Source organism: Apodemus sylvaticus, chromosome 22 (genome assembly GCF_947179515.1).
Source record: "Apodemus sylvaticus chromosome 22, mApoSyl1.1, whole genome shotgun sequence".
NCBI lineage: Eukaryota > Metazoa > Chordata > Mammalia > Rodentia > Muridae > Apodemus > Apodemus sylvaticus.
Genome location: NC_067493.1, coordinates 58,909,304 through 58,935,719, shown reverse-complemented (window position 1 = coordinate 58,935,719; position 26,416 = coordinate 58,909,304). Strand labels below are relative to the sequence as shown.

Here is a 26,416-nt window from a genome sequence, read left to right as displayed (position 1 = left end):
CGATGTTGTGGCAGCGGCTGGCTGTGGTGGAGTGGGCGGACCTGGCCTGGGAGCTCCTGGGAGCCTCGGTGCTGCTGATCGCCGTGCGCTGGCTGGTCCGGCGGCTAGAGAAGCGGCCGCGGGACTTGAACCGTTGCGGGACACTCTCCTCTCCACCTGGCGCGACTGAAGCGGTGGCCGCTCAGCCAGGTAAGGCTGCGGTAGTCGTGGGAGGAAAGCCTCACTCTCCCCGCCCGACCCCTGGACACGGTCGCGGCCCGAGTCCGTAGGCGGGTGTTTTGGGAACTGCTGATAAGAACCCACAGCCCTGTTCGTAGTTAGCACTTTTCTTCTTAGCTCTCCACCTCCCTAAACTATTATCCCATGCTTACGAGGTATGTGTTCTTCAGAAGTCACTTTTCACTAACACTCACTTTCTCCTAAATCTAGTTCTTAGTGGAAAATGAATAGTAATCCCCCTGCACCCAGATATTCTAGAAGGAACATGACATTTTAAACCGTTAACTAAACCCTTAGAACTTTAGCGATAACCCAACCCTAACAAGATCTTACAGGTGAATGAGGCTCCATTTACTACTATGAACTTAAACACAATTTCACCTCATTATTTAGGGCTGGGGATAAAACTCAAGGCCTGGCACATCTTGGCAAATCTTCTACCACTGACGTACATATCAACCCTTTCTTAGTAGTCATTGGTTTCTTGGGGGTTTTTGGGTTTTTTTTTGGTTTGGGGTTTTTTGTTTGTTTTTGTTTTTGCTGAAGAAACTGGAACAGGAAGGACAGGGTCGTGCTGATTATTTTACAAGGCTGTGGAGAGATGAAATGTTTGTGTCGTGACAACAAGGCCAACACCCTGTCTTTTGGGTTTTACATTCTCTTGTCCCCCTCAGAAAATAGCATAGTCTTACTGCAACTTGGTGTGCCATGGCTAGTTGATGTGGGTGGAGAGAAACTGAGAGGAGAGGGAGGGCAAACTGATCAGGATGTAAAACATTTGAGGTTAAAAAAAGGAAGTGGCGCCTAAAAAGGCTAATCTCTCACTTGGGAATACACACACACATACAGCTGTACATGCAATTACAGGAAAGCACAAAGCAGTAAGGGCTTCTTTAATAAGTATAGTGCGCACTAGTCCGTTTACTCAGTGAACATTGTACCAAAAACTCAAGAGAACCAAGGTCACAGTGAAAATCACCCAGACACTGAAGGAGAGCAGTGCATGTGGCTAATAAGGTATAGAGCCAAACACCAGTGTTTGCAGCATCTTGTTTCACTAAAAGATTCTTGGTATGGGGAGGGACTGCCTGTGATATGGATGTAAAGTGAATAAATAAATTATTAGGGGGAAAAAAGAGTTCAGCCTAAAGTGAGTATGAATGCATATACCTATTATATTAGACTGAATAAGATTTAAAAAATATGATGTTTGCAAAAGTCTGCACGTGCTGAGAAGATGGTTCTCCTGCATTGTTGGTGTGTTTATTAATGGTATAGTCCCTCTGCAGATTAGTCTAGCAGTGTCTCAAGGAAGTTAAGCCTTCCCTGTACCCATAAGCTTTTGTCTTAGAGAAATGAAACTCTTGCTATGTGCCTTAGGCTGCACTTAAACTCATGATCCTGCCTTTAAGGGTTAGGATTACAAAAATATGCAGTATACTGGCTTTGAGAATTTATTGTCTCACCCAGGATAGCGGGCTGGCTGACTGGATGGATGGGCTGATGTGGATGGATGGATGGATGGGCTGATGGATGGGTGGGTGGATGGATGGATAGATGGATGGATGTGGTATGCTGCTATAATCTTGTACATCAAGAGTCAAAAAAAAAATAGAAACCTATTCCTACATGGATTAGCAAGTCCAAGTCTGCTCACTGAATTGTTATATGAAGTCAGTTTCCTGTTTTTGATGATGTGCTATCATTATAAAAATACCTTTAGAGAAAGCTGATGATTGGCTAGTTGAACTCTAGAGAGTTTATAATTTCTTGAGTCTACAAATTATTTCAAAATAAAAAGGTAAAGGGATTCTATATGCTATTGACTTAGATTCTCTAGATTTTCTATACTACATAATCACACCACAAGTATGGCAAGGAAATTAATAGTGGCAGAACACTTGTCTAATGTGCAGAACTAATTCAACTTCTTATATCTTATATCTCTATCAATCTTCTTTTTGTTTGTTTGTTTTGTTTTGTTTTGTTTTGTTTTGTTTTGTTTTTCGAGACAGGGTTTCTCTGTGTAGCCCTGGCTGTCCTGGAACTCACTCTGTAGACTAGGCTGGCCTCGAACTCAGAAATTCACCTGTCTCTGCCTCCCAAGTACTGAGATTAAAGGCATGCGCTACCACCACCTGGCCTTTTTATTTATTATTATATGTAAGTACACTGTAGGTGTCTTCAGATACCCCAGAAGAGGGTGTCAGATCTCATTACAGATGGTTGTGGGCCATCATGTAGTTGCTGGGATTTGAACTCAGGACCTTTGGAAGAGCAGTCAGTGCTCTTAACTGCTGAGTCATCTCTATCTATCTATCTATCTATCTATCTATCTATCTATTTTGGTTTTTTGGATTTGGTTTTTTCGAGACAGGGTTTCTCTGTATAGCTCTGGCCGTCGTGGAACTCACTCTGTAGACCAGACTGGCCTCGAACTCAGAAATTTGCCTGCCTCTGCCTCCCAAAGTGCTGGGATTTCAGGCATGCGATACTGCTGCCGCCGCCACCGCCGCCGCCGCCACCACCACCACCTCCTCTCCCCCTCTATCTATTTAAACTGCAAAAGTTGTGATAATACTTCCAATGCTATTGCCCTCACCTGTTTTGTTAGTAGAGGCATTTTTGAGACCAGCTGTGGCCTCTCTATGTGGTAGAGGTGGCAGCCCTTAAATGAGAGGGGTTTGTTCTTGCTGTTGTTTGTTTTTAAGTTTAATTAACTTTCCAGTGTGCTATTACTCATTCCGAGGATTAAGAAGCCTGTGTTCCTGGGCAGTGGTGGCGCATGCCTTTAATCCCAGCACTTGGGAGGCAGAGGCAGGTGGATTTCTGAGTTCTAGGCCAGCCTGGTCTACAAAGTGAGTTCCAGGACAGCCAGGGCTATACAGAAAAACCCTGTCTCGAAAAAAAACCATGATGCGAAGCCAAGAGGTAGATTTGGGAGGACTGCTGGTTATAATGCAGCAGCAGCCAGCAGCAATCAGGAAGCCCTGTCTCAAAAAGAAAATAAAAGAAAAGCCTGTGTTCCTCGACAGTTGAATAGCTGTAGCAGACATTTATGGCAATTATATCAGTGTCAGACCCAGTGGTACAGTATTATGTTCATTATTTTATCTGAATCCCATTATAACTTAAGAATGGACCTATTATTATTTCCATTTTGTAGGTGAAAAAGCTGGGGCTTGGGGTTTCAATAATTATCCTAAGGTTGATGTTAGTGATGTGTGAAGTCCTGTTTATGTGTTAAATTGCAGGGACAAAACCTTTGAACAACTACAGTTAAAAGCATAGCTTTAGAATAAGAATATTGATTGTATCTAAGGTAGGATCCTGTGAGGAAACTGAGCACTCATAAACTGCACTGCTGGGCAGTTGTGGTGAATGCCTTTAATCCCAGCACGGGGGAGACAGGCAGGTATATTTCTGAGTTCAAGGACAGCCTGGTCTACAGAGTGAGTTCCACGACAGCCAGGGCTACACAGAGAAACCCTGTCTTGAAACCTGTCACACACACACACACACACCCCAAAAAAAGTGTGTGCTTAACTACTGAGCTCCAGTCCTGTGGTCCAAGTTAATGTTTGTGTTCTTGAACTTAGGTGGTATGACAATGGATGCCATGTTGGCTCGACTGAAACTCTTGAATCCAGATGACCTTAGAAAAGAAGTTATGAAAGCTGGATTGAAATGTGGACCCATTACATCAACAACAAGATTTATCTTTGAGAAGAAATTAGCTCAGGCCTTACTAGAACAAGGTCGATTGATGACTTCCTCTCTTCCCAAGCACAGCGAGATGACTGCCGTGGCATTTATCCAGGGTGCCTCAAGGACTCCTGCGTCTGTGGATGGGAAACAAACTCAGCAGGCCTGTTTTTCTGAGGACAGAGATTTTGGTTACAGTGTGGGCTTGAACCCTCCAGAAGAGGAAACTGTAACATCCAGTGCCCACCCGATACCCTTCAGTGCCTCTTCAAGGAATGAGAACCACAAGACTGGAGTGACAGCTGCTAAGGAGCCACTTCTGTACTATGGAGTGTGTCCAGTATATGAGGATGGCCTTGTGAGACATGGTAACATGCTGTGTAATATCTCCTTACACAAACTAGGAAACTAGAATCTTACCACCCAAGATTAATTTTATTCTTATGTGTTACCCTCTGATTCTTTCTACCCTCTGATTCTGCCTTTTTTTTTTTTAACTCTAAGGAAAACTTTTTTTTAATTACTAGGAAAATGGATTCTATCAGATAGATGTGACTTGCAAATGATTGGCTCACTTCCATTTGTTAGTAACTACTAATGAATCATCTTCCTTTTTCTTAAATTCATTGCAACCTGAGCAGCTTTTAGGTTAATAATGTAATATGTACCAATAATAAATGTAAATGTACCAATTGTGCAACTGTAATGTTGTATAAGGAATTGTACATTTTGGACTAGAAATCTGTTTAGTTGGTAGAGCATTTGCCAAACATGCATGGAGCATACATGGATGTATTCAATTCCCAGATCCACATAAACCTGATGTGTAGGCACATAATTGTTACCAACACTTGGGTGGATGCTAGCATGTAGAAATTCTGTCTCTTAAAAAAGGAAAAAAAATGAAAATGAAAGATTATATTAGTCAGGATTATACTGTGTGCTTAGGCCTGGATCTTGTGGTATGGCCTAGGGTGGGCTTCAAATCTCAATCCTCCTGACTTTCTCTTATGGCTGTTGAGATAATAGGAATAAGTTATGTATCGGATCCAACAATTTTAAGTTTGAATTTTTTTTTATTTATATCCTTTTGGGTGGAGGAAAGGGTTGTTTAGGAAATAGGATTTCTCTGTATAGCCCTGACTGTCCTGGAACTCACTCTGTGAGGCTGGGCTCCAACTCAGAAATCTGCCTGTCTCTGCCTCCCAAGTGCTGGGATTAAAGGTGTATGCCACCACTTCCCGGCTCTTATTTATATCTTTAATCCACTTAAAATTCATTTTTAGTAAGTTACTTACTTTTTATCATACATCTCATGAATTTATCACATTTTGTAAGTTATACCTTTGGATATGTAATTAACACATAGGAATATAAGGTATCATTGCTTGCTTATATACATACACACATACATTGTCAGTGTATTCATGTGAATTTTTGGATAGCCAAGGCCTACTTTAAGATGAAAAATGGGAAGTGGGCAGAGTGATGGCTCAGTGATTAAGAGCACTTGATAATCTTGCATATCCAGCTCACATATTAGATGGTTCATAACCCACCTATAACTCCAGCTCCAGTGGTCTGGTTCTCTTTAGGCTTCCAAGGGTACTCATACATTATATGCATACAGTTATAAAAAACACACATACTTTTTTTTATCCTAAAAATATTTTCATAAAAGACCGAAAATCTGAACTGTGAATATAGACTTGTTAACAAATGTAAATTGACTGCTGAACTCTAGGTACAGTTAATACATGTTTCAACCTATTTATCTCTTAATTTTCCCTTGGTACTTTCAGACCCAGAAAGGATACATGTTTACGAAGATAAAAAGGAAGCTTTACAAGCTGTCAAATTGATCAAAGGCTCCCGGTTTAAAGCTTTTCCAACCAGAGAAGATGCTGAGAAATTTGCTAGAGGGATATGTGATTATTTACCTTCTCCCAGCAGAGCTATGCCCGTACTGTCTCCTGTGAAGGCAGTGCCTCTCTGTGGCAGCGACAGCTTGAAAGGTAAGGCATTCTGTACCTCTCGCCATCTCATTGCTGTCATTACCTCTCTTGCTCTCCTTCCTGATGTGTGGCAGGCACCTCCATGTCTTCATCTATGAGTTAAGTCTGGTGTAGAAAGAGCTATCAAGCTGAGGTGTCCTATAATGGAACAACCAAAGAGAAAGGAACTGGGGCTGCCCTTGTAAGCTCTGAAGGCATAAGGGGGGATGGAGCCTGGTGCTAGTAGACCCTGAAGCTAATGAGCCAAGTCTTGGCATGTGGACCACAGAAGCAGCAAAGGGAACACTTCCATTTTCTTGGGGCTATAGTTTAAGTTGTGGGTATTTCGATGCTGACAATCTATAATACCACCTGAAGATACACCTAGGATGTGTAAGAATCAGTCTCCATATAGGAGCTAGAAATCTGACTGCGCCCTCTGTGTGACTCAAAACCAGAGGCCTATTTGGAGAGGCTTGGCTTTGATTCATATGCTTTGTAGGAAAAGTCCCTTCAGTTGTTTGATGTGGACCTCTGGCCTTCTGTTCAGAGCTTGTCTGTTGCCTTCTACTTTTCCTTTACTCAGGTTTCTCTCCTTTCATCTTGGGAAAGTGCCCCCTCAGGAAATGTTATATGAAACTTTCAGGTTTTGATTAAACCTTTAGAAGCTGTATATGGAACTCTTTTTCTCTGAGGAAGATAACAGTTGGGTTTTTTGAGACAAGGTCTCAATCATGTTAATTCATGCTGGCCTTGAACTTGCAATCCTCCTTTCTCAACCCCTTGAATACTGGGATTATAGGTTATAGATTATAGGATACAGATTATATTATTATATTAGTATATATTATGTTAATAATATAGATTTTATTATTATAGAATATTGTAGGTTATATCTTCTTGACTTATCTTCAAAGTACTCTAAATGGCCAGACATGGTAGTACATGCCCTTAATGCCAACACTCAGGAGGCACATATAGGTAGATTTCTATAAAGTACACAAAATGATGTCTTTCAGTATTCAGCCATCTGATTGGAATTGTCACTGCATTGGTGCTGTAGTGTGCTCTGTGTCATGCCACTTCCTACCTGTCACTCCAAGAGCTGCTCATCCTCTGTAGAGGGACTGCAGCCTTCACCACAGTAGACTAAGTAAGAAGAAAATGTTTTTGAGATTAAGTGTTCTTCAGTTCTGTCTCTTAATAGCAGATGGCTTGTGCCTGGCTGAATCAGAAACTGTAAACAAAGAACGAGCAAACAGTTACAAAAACCCCCGTACACAGGACCTTACAGCCAAGCTGCGGAAAGCTGTGGAAAATGGGGAGGAACATACCTTTTCTGAACTTATCTGGAGTAATCCTCGATATCTAATTGGTTCTGGGGACAACCCAACCATTGTACAAGTAAGTATGCTTCTAACATCACTTCTGGTCACAGTGTTCCTGACCATGTTTTAACAAATATGAAGCTCAACATGTGGTCTTCTTTCAGGAAGGATGTAGGTACAATGTTATGCATGTTGCTGCTAAAGAGAATCAGGCTTCTGTGTGCCAGCTGACATTAGAGACTCTGGAAAACCCTGAATTTATGCGTCTGATGTACCCAGATGATAACGTGGACATGCTACAGAAGCGCATCCTCTACATTGTCGACCTGTATCTTAATACTCCTGACAAAGTGGTAAGTATTCCTCATTAATTTGTCTGATAAAGGTTTGGGTTCCTGATATGTGAGAGTGTTTCTTTTTCTGGGCTACATCAACATGCAAGGCTTATAGAATACTAGGAAGACAAGAACACTCATTGACTTAGAAAGATGTTTATGAGGGTGTTACATAACAAAACTTATCTTGGGGGAGACGTAGCATACACATTGGGAACTCATGGGGAACTCATAACAGACCAAAGTACAGATATCACCAAAACCCAACTTGATGCTATAGGAATATGGTATGGGTGAGGGATTACTTACAGGAACAGAAATGACTCAGACAGTTGTACCACCAGGGCCCATCCTAGCTAGCATGGGTGACAGTTTACAAAGAACTGGGAACCTGGAACACACTACACATCCTGCAGGCAGCTCAACAGATTAGAGTGTATTCTTTCCAGATGCCTCAGTTGGTCTAACCCTTTTATAGGGAGTTGGTCTGTCTTAAAGTTCCTTTGCTGTGAAGAGACAGTGTGACTACAGCAACTCTTATAAAGGGACGCATTTAATCAGGGCTTGCTGTATGTTCCCATCATGGTGGGAAGCCTGGTGTCATACAGGCAGACATGGTGCTGGAGAGCAGCAGAGTTCTGCATCTGGATCCACAGGCAGGAGAGAGACACTGGCTGGAGAGAGACACTGGGGCTGGCTTGAGTTATTTTAAAACCCCAAAGCCCACCCCCAGTGACACACTTCCTCTAAGGCCACACCTCCTAATATTCCCACTCCCTCCAACCAAGCATTCAAATCTGTGAGCCTGTGGGGACCTTTCCTATTCAAACCACCACATTCCATGTGGCCAGAAAGCAAAAATTCATTTAGTCCAACTTCAAAAGTCTCCATAGTCTGTAATCTCAACACTGTTTAAAAATTCAAAATCTGTGTAGAGACTCATGGCAATCTCTTAATTGTAACCCCTGTAAATTAAAAATCAAAAGGTAGATCACATACTTCCAACATACAATGGCATAGATACACTTTACCATTCCAAAAGGGAGGAATGGGAACATAGTGAGGGAAATACTGGACTGATAGGACCAAAAAATCTCAGCAGGACAGACTCCAAACTCTGTATCGCCATGTCTGATACCAAAGCATTCTTGATATTTCTAATTCCACTCAACTTTGTTGACGGCAGCACCTTCTGTCTCTTGATTGCTCCCATACCTGGTTTGCAGCTCTCCTTGGCAGGTGTCCCTTGGCTCTAGCATCTCCAACATCTCAGGGTCTCCAAAGCAACCGAGGCTTCACCTTCACAGCTTCACGAAATGGCCTCTCTGGGCCTCCGTGCAGGGTCAGGCCTGACAAGACAGCAGCTTAGCAGAGGAGGGAGATTCCACAAACATTTTCTTATGTCCTTGACTCTAAGGCCAGAAGCAAGTAGCCAAAGCTGCTGGGGTCTTCTGCTTGCTGTGGCTGGAACATGGCCTCAAATACATTTCTACCAGCAAGTTTTGTTTTGAAGGTTGTTGTGTTTTTTTAGAATTATTTCTTTTATGTATGAGTACACTGTTGCTATCTTCAGACACCCCAAAAGAGGGCGTCAGATCCCATTATGGATGGTTGTGAGCCACCATGTAGTTGCTGGGATTTGAACTCAGGACCTCCAGAAAAGCAGTCAGTGCTCTTAACTGCTCAGCCATCTCTCCAGCTCTTGTTTTTGGTTTTTAAGACAGACTTTTCTCTGTGTAGCCTTGGGTAACTCTCTTTTTTGGGGGGTTGTTTGTTTGTTTGGTTTGGTTTGGTTTGGTTTTCGAGACAGGGTTTCTCTGTGTAGCCTTGGCTGCCCTGGAACTCACTCTGTAGACCCCAGGCTGGCCTCAAACTCAGAAATCCACCTGCCTCTGCCTCCCAAGTGCTGGGATTAAAGGCATGCAACACCACCACCGGGCAGCTCTCCGGTTTGATGGTTTCTTTCACTTGGCTATTTTTGAACTTGCCCTGTAGATCAGACTGGCCTCAAACTCAAGGGATCAGCCTGTCTCTCTGCCTCCTGAGTGCTGGAATTAAAACTTTTAATTTCTTTTCACAACTTAGAAGTTTAGCTGAGTAAGTGATGCCCTGAGGGTCACCACTCTCTTTATTCTATTTAGGATCAGCCTTTTCTTTAAATTGTCTCCTTGAGCACTGGACTGGTGCTCCATTTTTATAATAATTTTATGGGGGTTGGGCGTCACCACAACATGAGGAACTGTACTAAAGGGTTGTAGGCTTAGGAAGATTGAGAACCACTGTTTTAAATAAACACCTACTTTCACTGTTTCATGTTAATGATTTGAGTAAACAATTGTGCTGCTTTTACACCTTTCCTAGGGCTTTGATACACCATTGCATTTTGCTTGTAAATTTGGAAATGTGGATGTAGTCAATGTGCTTTCTTCACACCCTTTGATTGTGAAAAATCCGAAGAATAAATATGGTAAAACTCCTGAAGATGTAAGTAACATTTTAATGGTACTTACTGTCTCGTGTTAGAAATTAAAATATATAAATATGCATTCTGTGACTGTAACTGAGTTGTGTTTGCCTTGTGGGGCACATTTAGAATGCTGACTGCTGAGTATGATATATTTGTAGAGCCAGGAGGAGATGAGCTAACCTATAACCTAGTCTTGCTGCTTTTATTTTTCTGAAACTGGCCATCATTTGTTATGAATAACTCATTCTTACCATGTTCCCTTTAAACACATGAGCCAGCCAAGTTAGAGAAAACAGGCAGTGGTCATGACAACAGCTATGGGTAGTGATGGTAGCAGTGGTCATGATGGTTATAATGTGTAAAGCAGCTGATTGCTATAAAACAGATAGGGAGCAGCCCACATGCATACAGTTGTACTCAAGCCAAGTGAAACAAGCTTTTTTGTGTTCCTTAGCAGTAGAATGAAATACAATCAGTGCATACTGCAACTGTGACATAAAGACAGACCTGGAACTAATAAGAACCAAAGTGCTAATTTAAGAATCGGGCATTATATGCTGCTAGCTGATCTAGATCTACTACTTTCAGAAATAAAACCTAAAGAACATTCTTCTAGTAGGAGTGTCTTCCCTAGGGTCAGGCCCCTTTTTTAGCTATTACAACATTTAGTAACACTTACATACCCCTGTTAGTAAAGCCTTGGAATTTGGGAATGAAGAAAAGAAGAAAAAAGAAAATAATAAAATTTTACTACAGAGAGAGAGTTTTATCTATATGTTTATAAAATGATTTTTGATAACCAGCCTAAAATTGTATGACTCTTGTGTGTCATATATACAATGTTGGACATAGCACCAACTGTCTCAAATATGCTAAATAAGCCTTCTAAAACTGAGTGAACAATTTTAGTTTGCCTCACAAAGTGGTAGCATACAGGGATTTTTGTTCTTGTTGTTTTGATTTTATTTGAAAGTAATTGCTTTTCTGTTGTTTCTAACATTATTACTGTTGTAATTGCACAGGAGCTCAGAAAGTTGATTCTAGTAGCTGCAAAAATAGATCTATGTTCTATATGAGTTAGTAGTTGTTTGAGCTCAGTTACTCAACAGCAAAAATTTGTATAGAGAAGGTATACTTTCAGACTGTAAAACTCCTTCAGATGAGAAACTGTAGCATGTTCATGTATTCATACTTTATATACTTTTTAAAAATTATTTATTTTTATTTTATGTGCATTGATGTTTACCCACATGTATGATGCAGTATGTCTGTGTGCAGGACTCAGATCCCCTGGAAATATGGTTACAGACAGTTGTAAGTTGCCATGTGGGTGCTGGGAAATTGAACCCAGGTCCTGTGGAACAACAGTCTGTGTTCTTAACTGCTGAGCCATCTTTCTAGCCCCCTGATACTTTTAAGGTTTTTTTTTTCTTTCACAAAATGGGAAACTAAAGTCGTGTGGGAAAAAAAAGATAAAATGTACCATATTGCTAGTCTGCTTTCTTGCCCTGTTCCAATGAGTGTTTCTAGTGAGTGATCTTATAGAATAGGCTGTGCTGTTGAGTGCAGGTTTTCTTTGTTTGTTTAATTTTATGTGTGGGTGTGATTTTGCCTCTGTATGTCTGCACTACATGCATGACTTGGGCTTATGGAGGCCGGCTAGGAAGGAGTCTCAGACCCCCTGAAACTGGAATTGCAGACAGTTGTAAAATGCCATGTCAGTGCTATAAATTGAACCCAAGTCCTCTGAAAATCATCCAGTGCTCTTAACCGATGAATCATCATCTCTCTAGTCTCCCAGCACAGGTTTTCTGAGTGTGAGTCTTGTGGAATTTTTAGCATTAAGATATTTCTAGGTCTGGAGAAACAAGCTTCAGTGGTTAAGAACACTTGCTGGGGTGGTGCCATACACCTTTAATCCCAGCGCTCAGGAGACAGAAGCAGGTGTAGCTCTGGTTTTTGGGTTTGGTTTGGTTTTGTTGGATTTTTTGGTTTTTTCGAGACAGAGTTTCTCTGTATAGCCCTGGATGTCTTGGAACTCACTCTGTAGACCAGGCTGGCCTCGAACTCAGAAATCCGCCTGCCTCTGCCTCCCAGAGTGCTGGGATTACAGGCGTGCACCACCACCGCCCGGTTGCAGGTGTACCTCTGAATTTGAGGACAGCTGGAGCTACACAGAGAAACCCTGTCTCGAAAAACCAAACAAAAAAGAATACTTACTGCTCTTGCAGAAGACTGGAGTTGTGTTCCCAGCACCCAGGCACTTGGATGCCTCAGAGCTGCCTGCAACTCCAGCTCCAAGGGAACCAACACCTTCTTCTGACCTGGGCACTTAAACCACACATATACACAACATATCCCCATACTCATAAATACAAATTTTAAAGATACTGTCCTACTTTACTAGCTTTAAAGTTAAGAAAACATTTGTTAGGAATGCAATATAGTAATATTTAGAATGCTCACTTTGTCTGTTTTGTTTAAATAGGTAATTTGTGAAAGAAGCAAAAACAAATCTCTAGAACTGAAAGAAAGGATTAGAGAATACTTAATGGGTGAGTTGTGGACTCGATGTATGAGTGGACCTGGGGCAGGACAACAGAGATTGATCTGCTTTCCCAAGTTCTGAAAAATAGTGCTGTGAATGCCCTCAGAGCCTTATGAAATTATTCACTGTTTCCCAGATGCTATACCTCCTTGCCTGAGTTCATACTACCTGTTGCCATTCTGACTTTAGGCTCTCTTACTTGATTGCCGCTCAGGGACTCACTCCATCTCTGGAGCAGGTTTCTCTGATCATTTCTCACTAAGGAGGGCTGAAGCCCAGAGCTCCTTGTTTAGTTTTTTGGCTTTTGTTTTCAGCTGTTTCAAGGAGGTTGTATTTTGAGTCTGTCTCCCTCTTCTGCCCCTATGAGGCTGTCTAGCTCAGCTTAACCTTTCAAATCTAGGATCCTATCAGCACCATTATCCTGCTGGATTGTGAGGGTATGATATTCATTCATACTTGTTTTCTCTCTCCTTGCCATCTCTTTATTCCTCTCCTCTCTTTCTCTCCTACACTTTCTTCTCCTCCCTTCTTTCCCCTCAGTGCCTCTCTTTTCATCTCTGGTATCCACCAGAGAAAACTGCTTGGACATGGGTTTAAGCTAATAGAAAGTATTAGCCTCCCAGCAACTTCATTAGGTGTTCAGAATCCCAGTATATCCATGAGTCTTTCTTAGGGTGACCTTTTAAAGCACAAAATCCATATCTTTGGTCAACATATTTCGGTTAGCAGGTACAGTTAGCCAGAAATGGAAGGAACTATAGAAGCCAAAAAGCAAGGTTTGTAAATTTAGAGACCTTTCCAGAACTATGGACTTGGATGGATTTCTCATTGCTTTCATTTTGGCAGGTGGTGTTGTCAATATGCTAAGTTTTATGGCCTGAATAGTACTTCCATGAATTATGCTGAGGTCTGGGGGCCTGTTTCATTTCTCTCCTTCTGGTCAGGAGCTTCTGGCTTCTGTGCTGGTCTGTGGGCATGTTAGTTTCAAGAGGGACTGTCCTATGTTATTTTCAGTGCCTCTCAGAAGATGTGTTGATACTTTTCTCTTTGTCTCTACCCATGGACCCAGTTTGTTGTTTCTGCTGACCAAGTAAAATTGAAATTTTCTGGCCTCTATTTTGACTTCTTTTCTTTCTTAGGTATATATCTATGGTCATGGTTTGGCACAGTGTCTCTGGGTATTTTATCTAAGTCAGAGTCCCTTTAGCCTGTATATTTGACATTTTGTACAATTGGATACTAACTGTCTTAGGGTTTCCATTGCATAAATGACCAAGGCATCTTTTATAAAGGAAAACATTGAATTGGGGCTGGCTTATAGATTCTGAGGTTCAGTCCATTTGGAAGCATGGCAGCATCCATGCAGGCATGGTGCTGGAGGAGGAGCTGAGAGTTCTACATCTTGTTCTGAGGCAAACAGAAGCTGTTTTCAGGCAGTTAGGAGGAGGGTCTCAAAGCCTAACCCTAGAGTGACATACTTCCTCCAACAAGGCCACACCTCCTAATAGTGCCACTGCCAGGGTCAAGCATATTCACACTATCACATACTCCCAATCTAAGATTGTCTGGATTTTTTAATTGTACTCTGATCTCTTCTAGTCCTTTCTGCCTATGCACCCATGAATCCCAGTGTATGGTGGAGGTAACAGATGTCTCTTGGGCTAGCTGTCATTTGTTGGAGACTCTAGTTGTGTTACAGAACACAAACTAAACTGCCAGAAATACCTTAAAATGTATTTAGTTACAGATTGTGGTGGGACTTTTCTTATTTGTAATCATATAATTTTATCACCTAGGTTTTTTCTGGGATTAGCATGGTACTTCTGCATCCATGTTCCTTTTTGTTACTCAGCTTTGTGGAATTCTGCATACCTTCCCTGTTCTTGCTGAGGGTCATAAAACCCAGGCAAGAGCTTCAGTGTTTCTCTTGTGGCAGTGTTCACCTTCTAGACTTAATGCTTCAGGCAGCGTGCTGCATAACTGACTACATTGCTGCATGCTGCCCAGTCATCCAAAAGACATCCAAGCTTGCATAGAGGAAGAGAACACACTACTTACTATCCATCCACCCGCCCTTCTGTCCGTCTTTCTGTCCATCCGTCCATTTACCCGTCTATCCATCCATCAATCATCTGTCTATCCATCCATCCTTCCATCCATCCATCTATCATCTATCATCTATCCATCCATCTATCATCTATCCATCCATCTATCCATCTATAATCTATCTATCCATCTATCTGCCATCTATCCATCTATCATCTACCCATCTATCACCTATCCATCCATCTATCCATCTGTCTATTTATCCATCTATCATCTATCTATCCATCTATCTATCTATCTATCATCTATCTTTATGTACATTGGTATTTTGCCTCCATGTATGGCTGTATGAGGAAGTCAGATATTGAAGTTACCATGTGTTTGCTGGGGATTGAACCTAGGTCATCTGGAAGAGCAGTTAATGTTCTTAACCACTGAGACATCTCTCTAGCCCCTGACATACAACATTTTAAGGAAATGAATAGGATAAAAAAGCTCGACACAAAATCACTGAGCTTCTGAATCCAGTTTGTTGATGCAGTATTATTGCCTTCTCCAATGTGCTGGGGATTGAACTGAGGTCCTCAAGCATACTGGACACCTCTACCTTTGATCTATCTCACAGCCCTTTATATACAAGCTTTAACATCTTGCAGTGGTAAAGTATATTTCTGGAATATTTTGATATACAAAGCCCTAGGTTCCATCCTCAACATGTGCACACATATACTCATATATACACATACCTCTAAATACACCTAACCTCTAAATTTTTAAGGGACTTGAATATTCAAAAGAAAGGTAAGCCTTATTTTATGAATAGCTAGGTTATACATGAGTTTTGTTGTGCACTTTCCAAAAAATCAGCCATTATTTCAAAATTCATGAAATGGGAAGGGAATAGAAATCTGTCATTTATGAAAATCTCATAGGTATGTAATATCAGTCACAAACTCAGATACTGAAATGCTAAATACATTTCCCTGGTTGATTTGTTTGTTTTGAGGCAGGGTCATACTATATATTCTTGGCTGCCCAGGAACTTATTCTGTAGACCAAACTGGCCTTAAACTCACAGAGATTAGCCTGCCTTTGCCTCCAGAGAGCTGGGATTAAAGGCATATGCCACTATGTCCAACCATTTTCCTATTTTTAAAAATTATTTTTATTGTATGCACATGAGTGTTTTGTGTGCATATATGTATGTGCATCAAGTGCATACCTGGTACCCACAGAGAGTAGAAGAAGGTGTTGGATTCTGTGCAACGAGACTACTACAAAGTAGGTATTTAGAATTAAGGAAACCAGATCCTAGTACCCTGTCCAAGCAGCAAATTCCCATAACTGCTGAGCTCTACCTCCATCAATCACCCCCATTGGTTTTTTTAATAGAAAATCTCATGTAGCCCAAGATGGTCTCAAAGCTCACTAAACTCAGGATGACCTTGATTTCTGATCCTCTTCCCTCCGGGCCTTGGTGGCACACATCTTTAATCCCAGCACTTGGGAGGCGGAGGCAGGTGGATTTCTGAGTTCAAGGACAGCCTGGTCTACAGAGTGAGTTCAGGACAGCCAGGGCTACACCCGAGAAACCCTGTCTGGGGGGTGGGGGGAATAAAAAATCTGATCTTCTTCCCTTGACTTCCCGAGAACTGGAATTGTAGGTATAAGCCACCTTATCAGTTTTATGTAGTGCTCAGTATCAAACCTGGGGCCTCATGTGCCTTCTAAACAAGTAATAAATGTTAAAGATACATTTTAATGCTGTGGGGTTTTCTTTAGGTAGGCTCTATGTTAACACTGTTTTAAGTAGAAAAAGAAAGATATAAAAGCTATTATAAGCACTTGAAATAAAAAAAAATTCCCAGGAAATTGTGAGCAGCATGACAAGCTGATATTCTAGCACACCTCTTCTACAAGAATGAGAAATGGAGTCAAGGAAGAAGGAAGTGTGACCTCTGGGTACTAAGCTCCTTCTCTGTCCTAATCAGATTCACGGCTCCAGGCTCACAGCTTCCATGGGTGTCTGCTTGCTTCTTCTCTCATTCTTTACTTATTTTCTTCATGTTTTTTGTTTTGTTCCACTGTTTGAGGACATGAATTTGATGGTATGTTTTATAGATTGATATAGAAAGAAGGGTTGAGAGGTGTGTGTGTGTGTGTGTGTTAGAGAGATGATGGGGACTAGGAAAAAGTAGTTTGGCTTCAGCAGTTTTACCATAAAATAATTATGTAAAAGTGGAGACAGAGCCGGGCGTTGGTGGCGCACGCCTGTAATCCCAGCACTTGGGAGGCAGAGGCAGGTGGATTTCTGAGTTGGAGGCCAGCCTGGTCTATAGAGTGGTTCTAGGACAGCCAGGGCTACACAGAGAAACCCTGTCTCAAAAAAACCAAATCCAAAAAAAAAAAAAAAATTCCAAATAAAAGTGGAGACAGATTAGATAATTTTTAAAGACAAGAATTACATGATACCTTCTAGATTTGAAGTTTAGGTGAAATAACATTGATAAACCATCGAACAAAACAGGAAACTACAGATTGAGTAGAAGCAATGTCGGGTAGGTTGGTTTGTTTGTTCATATGGGATAGGACTTACTGACCTGTTTGCTCATAGTTCATCCTTTTTACAAACATTTACTCTTGGCAGTCCATGGATTGAAGAATATTATAAGTATGCATCTTCATTTGTAATCTCAAAGCTTCAAATGGTGTGTCATTGTCTTCATTATGCATGCAAGGCTCAGAAAACAAAAACAAACAAAACCCTGCTTTAGTAGAGAATGGTGAAGGGACTCACTATGTAATTGCTGGCACAAATTGGTCTTAGACCCCAAGCCTATCTTATTGCCTGGTCCTTTCCTTGCTGTTCTCCTAGACCCTGACTCAGACGAAAGTAAGTAAAAGCTTGTGGCTGACATTTATCTCCTATTCAGGTCACTACTATGTGCCACTTCTGAGAGCAGAAGACACTTCTCCTGTCATTGGGGAACTGTGGTCCTCAGACCAGAAAGCTGAAGCCTCTAATGCTGACCACTGCAGAAGCAGCCCCAGAGATCCTGTGATGACACTGAGAGCGTTTGTGGGGCCTCTGAGTCCATCCAAAGTGAGTGGCCAGGAAAAGAACTACATTTTAGGGTCCAATGCTCCAATCTGTTGCTTTGTTTTGGTCTTGGAGGCCAACTTATGGAAGCCTAAGGTCATCTTTATCTCAGATCACCTCTAATGAAGTATTAATGAGTCCTTGGAGTGTTTGTTTTGTTATGTGGCCAGGGAAGGTGTATTCAAAGCCCAGGCCTCCTAGCATATTAGTGTTTTCCTGGCCAAGTTCCTTTTGTTATTTACCAATCCATTGCAACTTAGGGAGCTCCACATTTGCAAATTCAAATTCCAGACTGAGCTTCCTACACCTGAAACTCTTAACTTCCCCCATGTTCCTGAGTTCTTATCATACACCTGTTTAATTGAGCTCTACTTACAAATAATGGATTTGCTGGGTCTGTGTGCTTTCATGACAGATTTACAGTTGACAGCTTTCTCCAATGAAATACATCTCACTGATTATTATTTAAAATGTTCTAGCCGGGCAGTGGTGGCACATGCCTTTAATCCTAGCACTTGGGAGGCAGAGGCAGGTGGATTTCTGAGTTGGAGGCCAGCCTGGTCTACATAGTGAGTTCCAGGACAACCAGGGATACACAGAGAAACCCTGCCTCAAAAAAACAGAAAAAAAAAAAAAGAAAGAAAAAGAAAAGAAAGAAAGAAAAACTTTCTAAATAAGCTTGTCATGGTGGCACAGGCTGTAATTCCAGCTTCTTGGAAGGCTGAGGCAGGTCTATCACAATTATACACCCAGAAAATAAGTCTGGGTTATACACCCAGTAAGATCTTGTCACAAAACAATTTTCTAATTAATTTGCAAGAAAATTCCAGTAAGGATTATTCATGAGAAAGAGATGTCAGCTTTCCTTTTATATGTAAGGGGAAAAGGGATATGAACCAGTGAGATAGCAGATAGACAGTATCTGAGGTCCTTAGGGTGAGGCTTCATACTTAAGCCATCCATCCTGGGCCAGATCTGACCCTCAACATTAGGCTGTACAGAAAGGCAGCTCTCCTTTGTATTGCTTTTTCTGGAGTTGTAAACATCTACTTAGAAAAAGTCATACAACCAACCCAACCTTTCCCAGATCCCATGAGGTTGTGCTGTCTCTTGGCTATATATAGAAATGACTGCAGAATCTGTAAGGTGGTAGAAAGCCATTAAGTCTGTGGTGTTGGTGGTTCTAAGTCTCTGGTGAGCTGCATGAAGCATAGCCTATCTTGTCACTTTCTTCCAGGCAGAAGATTTTCGTAAGCTCTGGAAAACTCCACCTCGAAAGAAAGCAGGCTTCTTCCACAGCATCAGAAAGGCTGACCCAGAACGAGGCGTTGAGAGAGTTGGAAGGTATTTATAGGACCATGACTGCCAGGCTGAGCAAAGTGTGCTGTGTGGTTGTGGATAAATGATTAAAAAATATTAATTATGAATACTGAAATATAACAGTTCCCAGAAGGAATTAGAGCCTTTTTTCAAAGTATGTTCCCAGTTTGAACCTAATACAGACCTAAAGTTTATGTACTTAACCAAAGCAAGGACATACATTAGGAGGATTTGTGTGTGATTTTTATTTTTGCTGTGAAGTTATGATTGTACACTGGGCTTCTTTCATGAATAAGAGTCACTTGCTATGTTAGAGTAACTCAAGAGTATGCAGGATCTAACCACTGGGGGAGAATGAGAAAATGCCCCAAAGTAGGGCAAAGTAAAATACTCAAAACAACAGTGGCTCTTAAGAGGTTATGTGCTATTTTCTGTGTAGTTGGGTTTTTGTTTTGCTTTCTTTTCCTGTTTTCTCAACTGCTGTGTTTTATTTCTTACAGGGAGCTAGCTCATGAGCTGGGGTATCCCTGGGTTGAATACTGGGAATTTCTGGGATGTTTTGTTGATCTGTCTTCCCAGGAAGGCTTGCAAAGACTAGAAGAATACCTTATCCAGAAGGAGTTAAGCAAAAAGGCTCAACAAGAAATGGGAGAAAATGAAGACTGCCCTCAGGACCAGCGCTCAGATTGTGGTAAGTAGGTGCAGGTGTCTGGGTTTCTCTTCTCTTTCTTTATATGCTTTTACTGTAAAATCAGATTTTTTTCCTCAAACTGATGTCAGAAAATGTGCATACTATTGTGTTAAAACAAACAAGCAAACAAAAGCAAGGTATCACAGTGAGCTCTATATGTCTGGAACACTTGTGTGTATATGCAGGTATATAAACTGTGTCGTATGCATGGGATAGTATAGAAAAATTCAGAATCACAACAAGCAACGTGTGTATACTACATGAAAAACATGGCATTCTTGCAAGGAGTCCGATGCTTTCGGCTTCTTATACATACAACGTGTGTATACTACATGAAAAACATGGCATTCTTGCAAGGAGTCCGAGGCTTTCGGCTTTATATTTGTGTAATGTCAGAAAAAGAATAAGGAACATAGGTTTCAGAATACTGGGCATGGAATTTTGTACAGTCATTGGATATAGCATGTCTTGAGTACAAAGCAAGTTAATGGAATGCTTCGAAAAGGTTAACCTGAGTACAAAAAAAATATATAAAAATAAGTCATCATTCACCAACACCATTAAAGAAATTAGGTAAATTAGTCTGTGTTGTAACTCTGGTAAAATATGTGCTTACCACGAACAACGCCATAGGTTCAGTTTCCAGCACTAGGGGGTAGGAGGAGATATTATGTTTTTAATGTTATATACCTAAAGTGAAATGGGAAAAGAAAAATATTCTTTAAAGAAGGAAAAATCATGTATCTTAACTACTATCAAAGAAATACCTGGGGCTGAAGAAATGACTCTGCAGTTAAAAATACTTTGGAGAGGACCCAAATTCGGTTCCCAGCACCCATATGCATTGTGGTTGACTACCATCTATAACTCCAGTTCCAGAGGGTCCCACACCCTCTTTCTACCTTTGCTGGCACCAGGCACACACAAAAATGCATATAACATACAAGCAAGCAAAACACTCATGTAATAAAATATATTTTAAAAAAATTTTTTTAAGAAACACCTTAAAACTATAATGATTGTTAAGATCCCAATGTGGAGAGTTTCCCAGAAAGTAAATGTTCCGTCTAGGCTCTGGACAGTCAGTTTGCTTAATCAAGTGTTCGAGCTTGGGCCGGGTGTGGTGGCGCGCGCCTGTAATCCCAGCACTTGGGACGCAGAGGCAGGCGGATTTCTGAGTTCGAGGCTAGCCTGGTCTACAGAGTGAGTTCCAGAACAGCCAGGACTATACAGAGAAGCCCTGTCTCAAAAAACACTCCCAAGAAAGTGTTCGAGCTTACAGCAGTAGAACCCTCTGTACAGGTTTCTTCACCTACAGGTGAGGATTGGCTGAGGAAGTAAGTGACTCTATCCTTAGGCAGAAAAATCATGGTTTTAAATAAAATTATACTTTAAAACTCTTTTTTTTTTTTTTTTTTTTTTTGGATTTGGTTTTTGGAGACAGGGTTTCTCTGTGTAGCCCTGGCTGTCCTAGAACTCACTCTGTAGACCAGGCTGGCCTCCAACTCAGAAATCCGCCAGCCTCTGCCTCCCAGAATGCTGGGATTACAGGCGTGCGCCACCACCGCCTGGCACTTTAAAAAAAACTCTTTAAAGAAGTGAATGGTGTAAACTTCACAGAGTACTGTGACTTCTAGTTTCATGCCACTCCTTGCACGCACATGTTATGTACCTAGACACACATCATACTGAATTAAAAATGAGTCTGAAGGGCTGAAGAGATGGCTCAGCGGGTAAGAGCACCAACTGCTCTTCTGAAGGTCCTGAGTTCAAATCCCAGCAACCACATGGTGGCTCACAACCATCCCTAAAGAGATCTGACTCCCTCTCCTGGTGTCTGAAGACAGCTACAGTGTACTTACATATAATAATAAATAAATCTTAAAAAAAAAAATGAGTCTGAGAAGCAACGTTGAATATGTAGAGTAAAGGGTATGCACATGGGCTGTGGAAGAAACTGTACCAGGCTGGGAGTCAGTGCCAGGATGCATCTTTATATACTCTGAACCTATTGTTTCATGAAACTATAAGCACTTAGTTAATGTTAAAGAGTTCTCATATAGCGACTACTACTCTCAAGATGATATACTTCATGAAGTAGTTTTTATTTTTTATTTATTTTTTAAAGATTTATTTATGTAAGTATACTGTGACTGTCTTTAGACACACCAGAAGAGGCATTGGTCATTGTGATCCACCATGTGGAATTGAACTCAGGACCTATGGAAGAGCAGTCAGTGTGCTTTTAGCTGCTGAGCCATCACTCCTGCCCTCATGAAGTAATTTTTCACAAGCTGCTTCTACATAGTATTTCTAGAACCTTATCAAATCAACTTGTGGGAAACTGGCCACATGACCCTTGTCTTAAAACCTAACCAGTTTTGAAGTGGTTATTTCTTGCTTGGGTTGCAGGGTTTACACTGAGTGAAGGCTCTGTTACAGTTTCATCCTGCACATTGATAAGCAGTTCTGTTGCTCTTACAGGCAGTGGAAAGAAGTACAGCAATTCGATCTCCGTGGGAGCATTTCTAGATGGGGATGATGACATTAGCTTGGAAGAAATTAAAAATCATCAAAATATAGTTACAAGTCAGAGTCAGCCCACAATTGATAAGTTCCAAAACTCTAAAAGTGGTTCCCTCCCTTTGGGACAGAAGTTGGACCCTGGAGAAGCCTCAGTTGGATCTTACCCAGATAACAGCAGAAATGGGTTTTGTCATCCTCTGAACAGCAGGACTGCAGATGGAAGGGGACTAGAGGCCACAAATGAAGAGGAGGCCCTTCCACCACCTGTTTCTATTTTGACTCAAGAGTTTGATAAACTAAATTTGCAAAGTCTAGGAGATAGCCTTTTTGAGGCACCAAATAAAAATAGAAACCTAGCTTCAAGAAAAGATGTAGAAAGTGACTTGCTGGTATCTCCTCCTGCAATAGCAAGACTTGAAAATAAGCAAGTCAGAACCAACAGTGAGGTGTCAGAGGCAATGGCTGAAATGTCTTTGGGCCCCAACAGCCCCCAACTTGGGGTTCAGGATGGTCTGGAACCTGGGTTCTCATCTGCCACAGTAGATTCCACCACGAGACTCTTCCTGTCTGGGTAAGATTTGCTTGTAGCACTATAATGAGTATGTAGTTTTTAATATCCTTGGGGGTCTTCTATCTGGACTATGCTAATCCAATGTCAATAAGGGAGTACCAACCAAATGATTTCATCTGTTTTATGTTTAAGACTCAAGACCATAAGGGCATATGATACTACCATGGAAGACTCAAATAGTATATATATATAGTTTTATTTTTATTTTTTGTTTTTCAAGACAGGGTTTCTCTGTGTAGCCCTGGCTGTCCTGGAACTCACCCTGTAGACCAGGCTGGCCTCCAACTCAGAAATCCACCTGACTCTGTCTACCAAGTGCTGGGATTAAAGGCATGCACCCCAACCAGTATCTTAAAGAGGTCTTTACCATTCCTTACATCATTTACTTTGACCAACCCTGGTCTTGCATACCAGCTCTACCCATCTACCCACGTTAGGCTGTTTTAGTGGTTTATATGCTCAGCCCAGATGGGGGGGGGGTTTGTTTGTTTGTTTTTTCATGAATACTAGAAGCTAAACTCCAATCCTTTGTAAGACCAGTACCCCTCAGCTGCTGAACCATTTCTTTTTTTTTTTTTTTTTTTTTTTTTTTTGGATTTGGTTTTTTCGAGACAGGGTTTCTCTGTATAGCCCTGGCTGTCCTGGAACTCACTCTGTAGACCAGGCTGACCTCGAACTCAGAAATCCGCCTGCCTCTGCCTCCCAGAGTGCTGGGATTACAGGCGTGTGCCACCACCGCCCGGCGCTGAACCATTTCTTTAGTCCCTCCAGATTGGTTCTTGAGTTAAAAATACTATGCCTTAATATTTTAAGTTTCTGCCCCCCACAGTGTTTCTGCCTTTTCTTATATTTTTTCTGTTCTGAATTCTAGAGACGAACCATCAAAACTAGATCGAGATGTTTTAGCAGCTCTTGAGTGTGTGAATATTGACTTTGGTCTGTACCCAGCAGTCCACAGATGGAAAAGTACCGTCATGTGTTACTCGCCCTCAGACAGACAGAGGTACTACTAATCACAACATCAGCTTGCAGCGGCTGATAGGGTTATTATACATGGGTGGCTTTCTCATAGTAACAAAGCTAATCTGGGTAGCTCCCCAATGTCAGCCTGGCCTGTGCATCCATATAGATGTGGCCACAAAGGCAGATAGATGTCCATTGAGTAGAAAAGTAGACCAGGCTTGCTCCTGGCAAACTGCATCAGGGGAGGCAGTGTCCAGAATTTATAGCTGGAACAACATGGGTGTTGTGTGTACAGTCTCCATATTTGAGATATAGGAGTATTCCTCTCCTTAAGACAAGTATCATGCCTATGTCTTTGTTCTGTTCTTAAATCTCTACTCTGTAGTGTGCTTTTCTGTGGTAACAAATCTTTTTGGTTTCCATAGTTGGCCAAGTCCTGCACTCAAAGGGAAGTTCACAACTGAGCCGGTGGATCTTGATTGCTCTCATAGCTGCTCAGGACGATGCAGTCCAGCTGGTAGCAGCCCCAGTAAGCCTGGCCATACCACCTCCTCCTCTGGCCTGCACAGCCCTGGACGCTACAGTCCAGCACATGGGAGACACTTCCAAAGAGTGGCATGCATGGCCCGACTTGCAGCTCTGTAGAGCCAGCCAGTATGCTCACTCCTGAGATTCATTTACTTCTTTGTTTGTAAAAGAAGAGTAATATTTATTGGTAAAAATTCCATGAAAGAATGTATTCTGAATAACTTAATCCTCACTTTGAGGGTACCAGAATTTTAGAAAATACCATGTTCTGAGTATAATTTGAATGTCTGATATTTTGGAAGAAGTTAATGAAAGCAAGCTGAAATACTAATTGAAAGTGTAGCTATAGTAAGACTTTGCAGGTGGAAACTTCTAATTTTGAAATGGAGCAAAGATGCAAAGTCTGTTAACAAGAGAAGTGAAGTGTTGCTAATTGAATGTGTTAGCAACTCTGCAACACCGCTAACACCACTATTTCAGAAATAGATGAATTATGTGTTGCCTCTTTTGGGGGGAGGGACAGCTTTCTGACATGCAATGGTATAACTATTTCACTTTATCCTAGTTATTCCAACCGTGAGAAAGTGGGTGACAGAGAAGCAGATGGGCCCTGACTCAGACTTCAGTAACAATGCTCGAAACACTGCCAGAAGATGGGGTGGGGGGAGTTAAAGCCATTGAGAATCATGCCAGCAATCATAGGAAACTTACCAGCAATAACTACAAGCAAAACAAAATTATTTCTCAGTACTTGTCAGTGTAGCAAGTAATCTAGATAAGTAATCTAGAAGTTGTTCCCTAGTCTTAAAATTTATCCTGAGATTTCACTGAGCATGATTACACAACAGATGTATCCCATATTTTAGAAATTATTTAAAGAGCATTACACTAGAGTTTAGCACTTAAGATCTGAGTTCATTTCAGGGGCTTGTGGTGTTTGTTTACTTTTGGCTATCCCAAGAGATGTGTACAGAATTGCACTGCACACCCTAAGGCACCAAGATAAAGCCACCTTGCTGAAGCTGGGTCCTGGCTCTCTGGCACAGTTGCTTGCACAAAGCCAATAGTAGTCTATAGACAGTGCTTAATCCCAATATAGAACTATACCACTGATTTTGCCAACTTTAGTGCCTTTTGTGAGTCATTTAATTTTTCCAAATTTAGATTTTGAGATCACATAGTGCTAAATGGGTGTTAGATTCTCTTTTCTTAAAAATGTTGACCAGGCAAGCCTTTAAACCCAGCACTCATTAGACAAAAGGGAGGGGGGTTCTCTGAGTTTGAGGCCAGCCAAAACTATACAGAGATCTAGTTTCAAAAAAAAAAGAGAGAGAGAGAGAGAAAGAAAGACCCAAAATAATAATAAAGTCATTCTGAGCTCAAATGTTTAGGTCTTTTTTTTCTTTTAAAGCTTATTTTAATGTGGTAAGAAATATCAGAATTGAGATTTTGGATTCAGTTTCCTTGTAAGCAGATGCGCTCTTAAGTACAAGACAGCCAATAAAGTGACCTGGAAACAATCCCAAAGGTTATGTTTGTTCTCAAAAGAAACCAAAACCCACACATTATATTCGCTATGATTTTGTTTTCTCTACAGTCTTATTGTCCTGTGGGGTTATTTTTGTTGTTGTATTTTTCATACTCAAATAAAGAATTGAAGTACTAGTTTTGCCCTACTTTTAAGACAACTTTTGGGAGTCAGTTCTTACACCATGTAGGTCTCAGGAATCCAACTCAAGTCACTGGAAGTGAGTTTTACCTGCTAAGCCATCTTGCTGGCCCATTTTAAACTTTAAGCCACCTTTGGACTATTTTTTTCACTACTGTGAAGGGTGTATATCTATTAGTAACACCTGATGATTCTGTCATAAACATTGTTTAATTCATGTTTCTCAAAGTGTTGTATAGGAAATGATTCCTTAATTATCTGGACAGAATCCCCTTAGTAAAACTTTAAGCAATATTTTCATTAAAAAGTACATTGAGTGTCACATGTCTGGAAGATGATCTTACTATGTTGCCACATTGGCCTTGAACTGGACAGTTTACTTGCCGGGTTTAGGTTTATTCTAGCA

The 26,416-nt window shown here is 41.2% G+C and overlaps 1 protein-coding gene across 2 annotated transcripts; it reads left to right on the top strand.

The window, feature by feature from the left end:
- On the top strand, positions 1–26,017 carry Ankle2 (ankyrin repeat and LEM domain containing 2). Of its 2 annotated transcripts, none has more exons than XM_052168425.1 (13): positions 1–189; positions 3,819–4,292; positions 5,727–5,939; positions 7,129–7,322; positions 7,411–7,599; positions 9,943–10,065; positions 12,537–12,603; positions 17,576–17,745; positions 18,980–19,086; positions 19,563–19,753; positions 22,238–22,850; positions 23,722–23,853; positions 24,239–26,017. In XM_052168425.1, exons 1-13 carry the CDS (start codon positions 3–5, stop codon positions 24,456–24,458), a joined length of 2,880 nt encoding a protein of 959 aa, XP_052024385.1. In that variant the 5' UTR covers positions 1–2; the 3' UTR covers positions 24,459–26,017. The 2 variants fall into 2 exon arrangements, with proteins under 2 accessions (XP_052024385.1, XP_052024384.1); XM_052168424.1 differs by having other exon boundaries at positions 7,126–7,322.
- Positions 26,018–26,416: the final 399 nt, after the last annotated feature.

What these genes read in the sequence shown, in the direction of transcription:
- Ankle2 (XM_052168424.1), top strand. Translation starts at nt 3, where the DNA reads ATGTTGTGGCAGCGGCTGGCTGTGGTGGAGTGGGCGGACCTGGCCTGG. An exon ending in GGCCTCTGAGTCCATCCAAA is followed by an intron (nt 17,746 to 18,979) that starts GTGAGTGGCCAG and finishes ACTTTCTTCCAG; the next exon opens with GCAGAAGATTTTCGTAAGCT. An exon ending in TCGCCCTCAGACAGACAGAG is followed by an intron (nt 23,854 to 24,238) that starts GTACTACTAATC and finishes TGGTTTCCATAG; the next exon opens with TTGGCCAAGTCCTGCACTCA.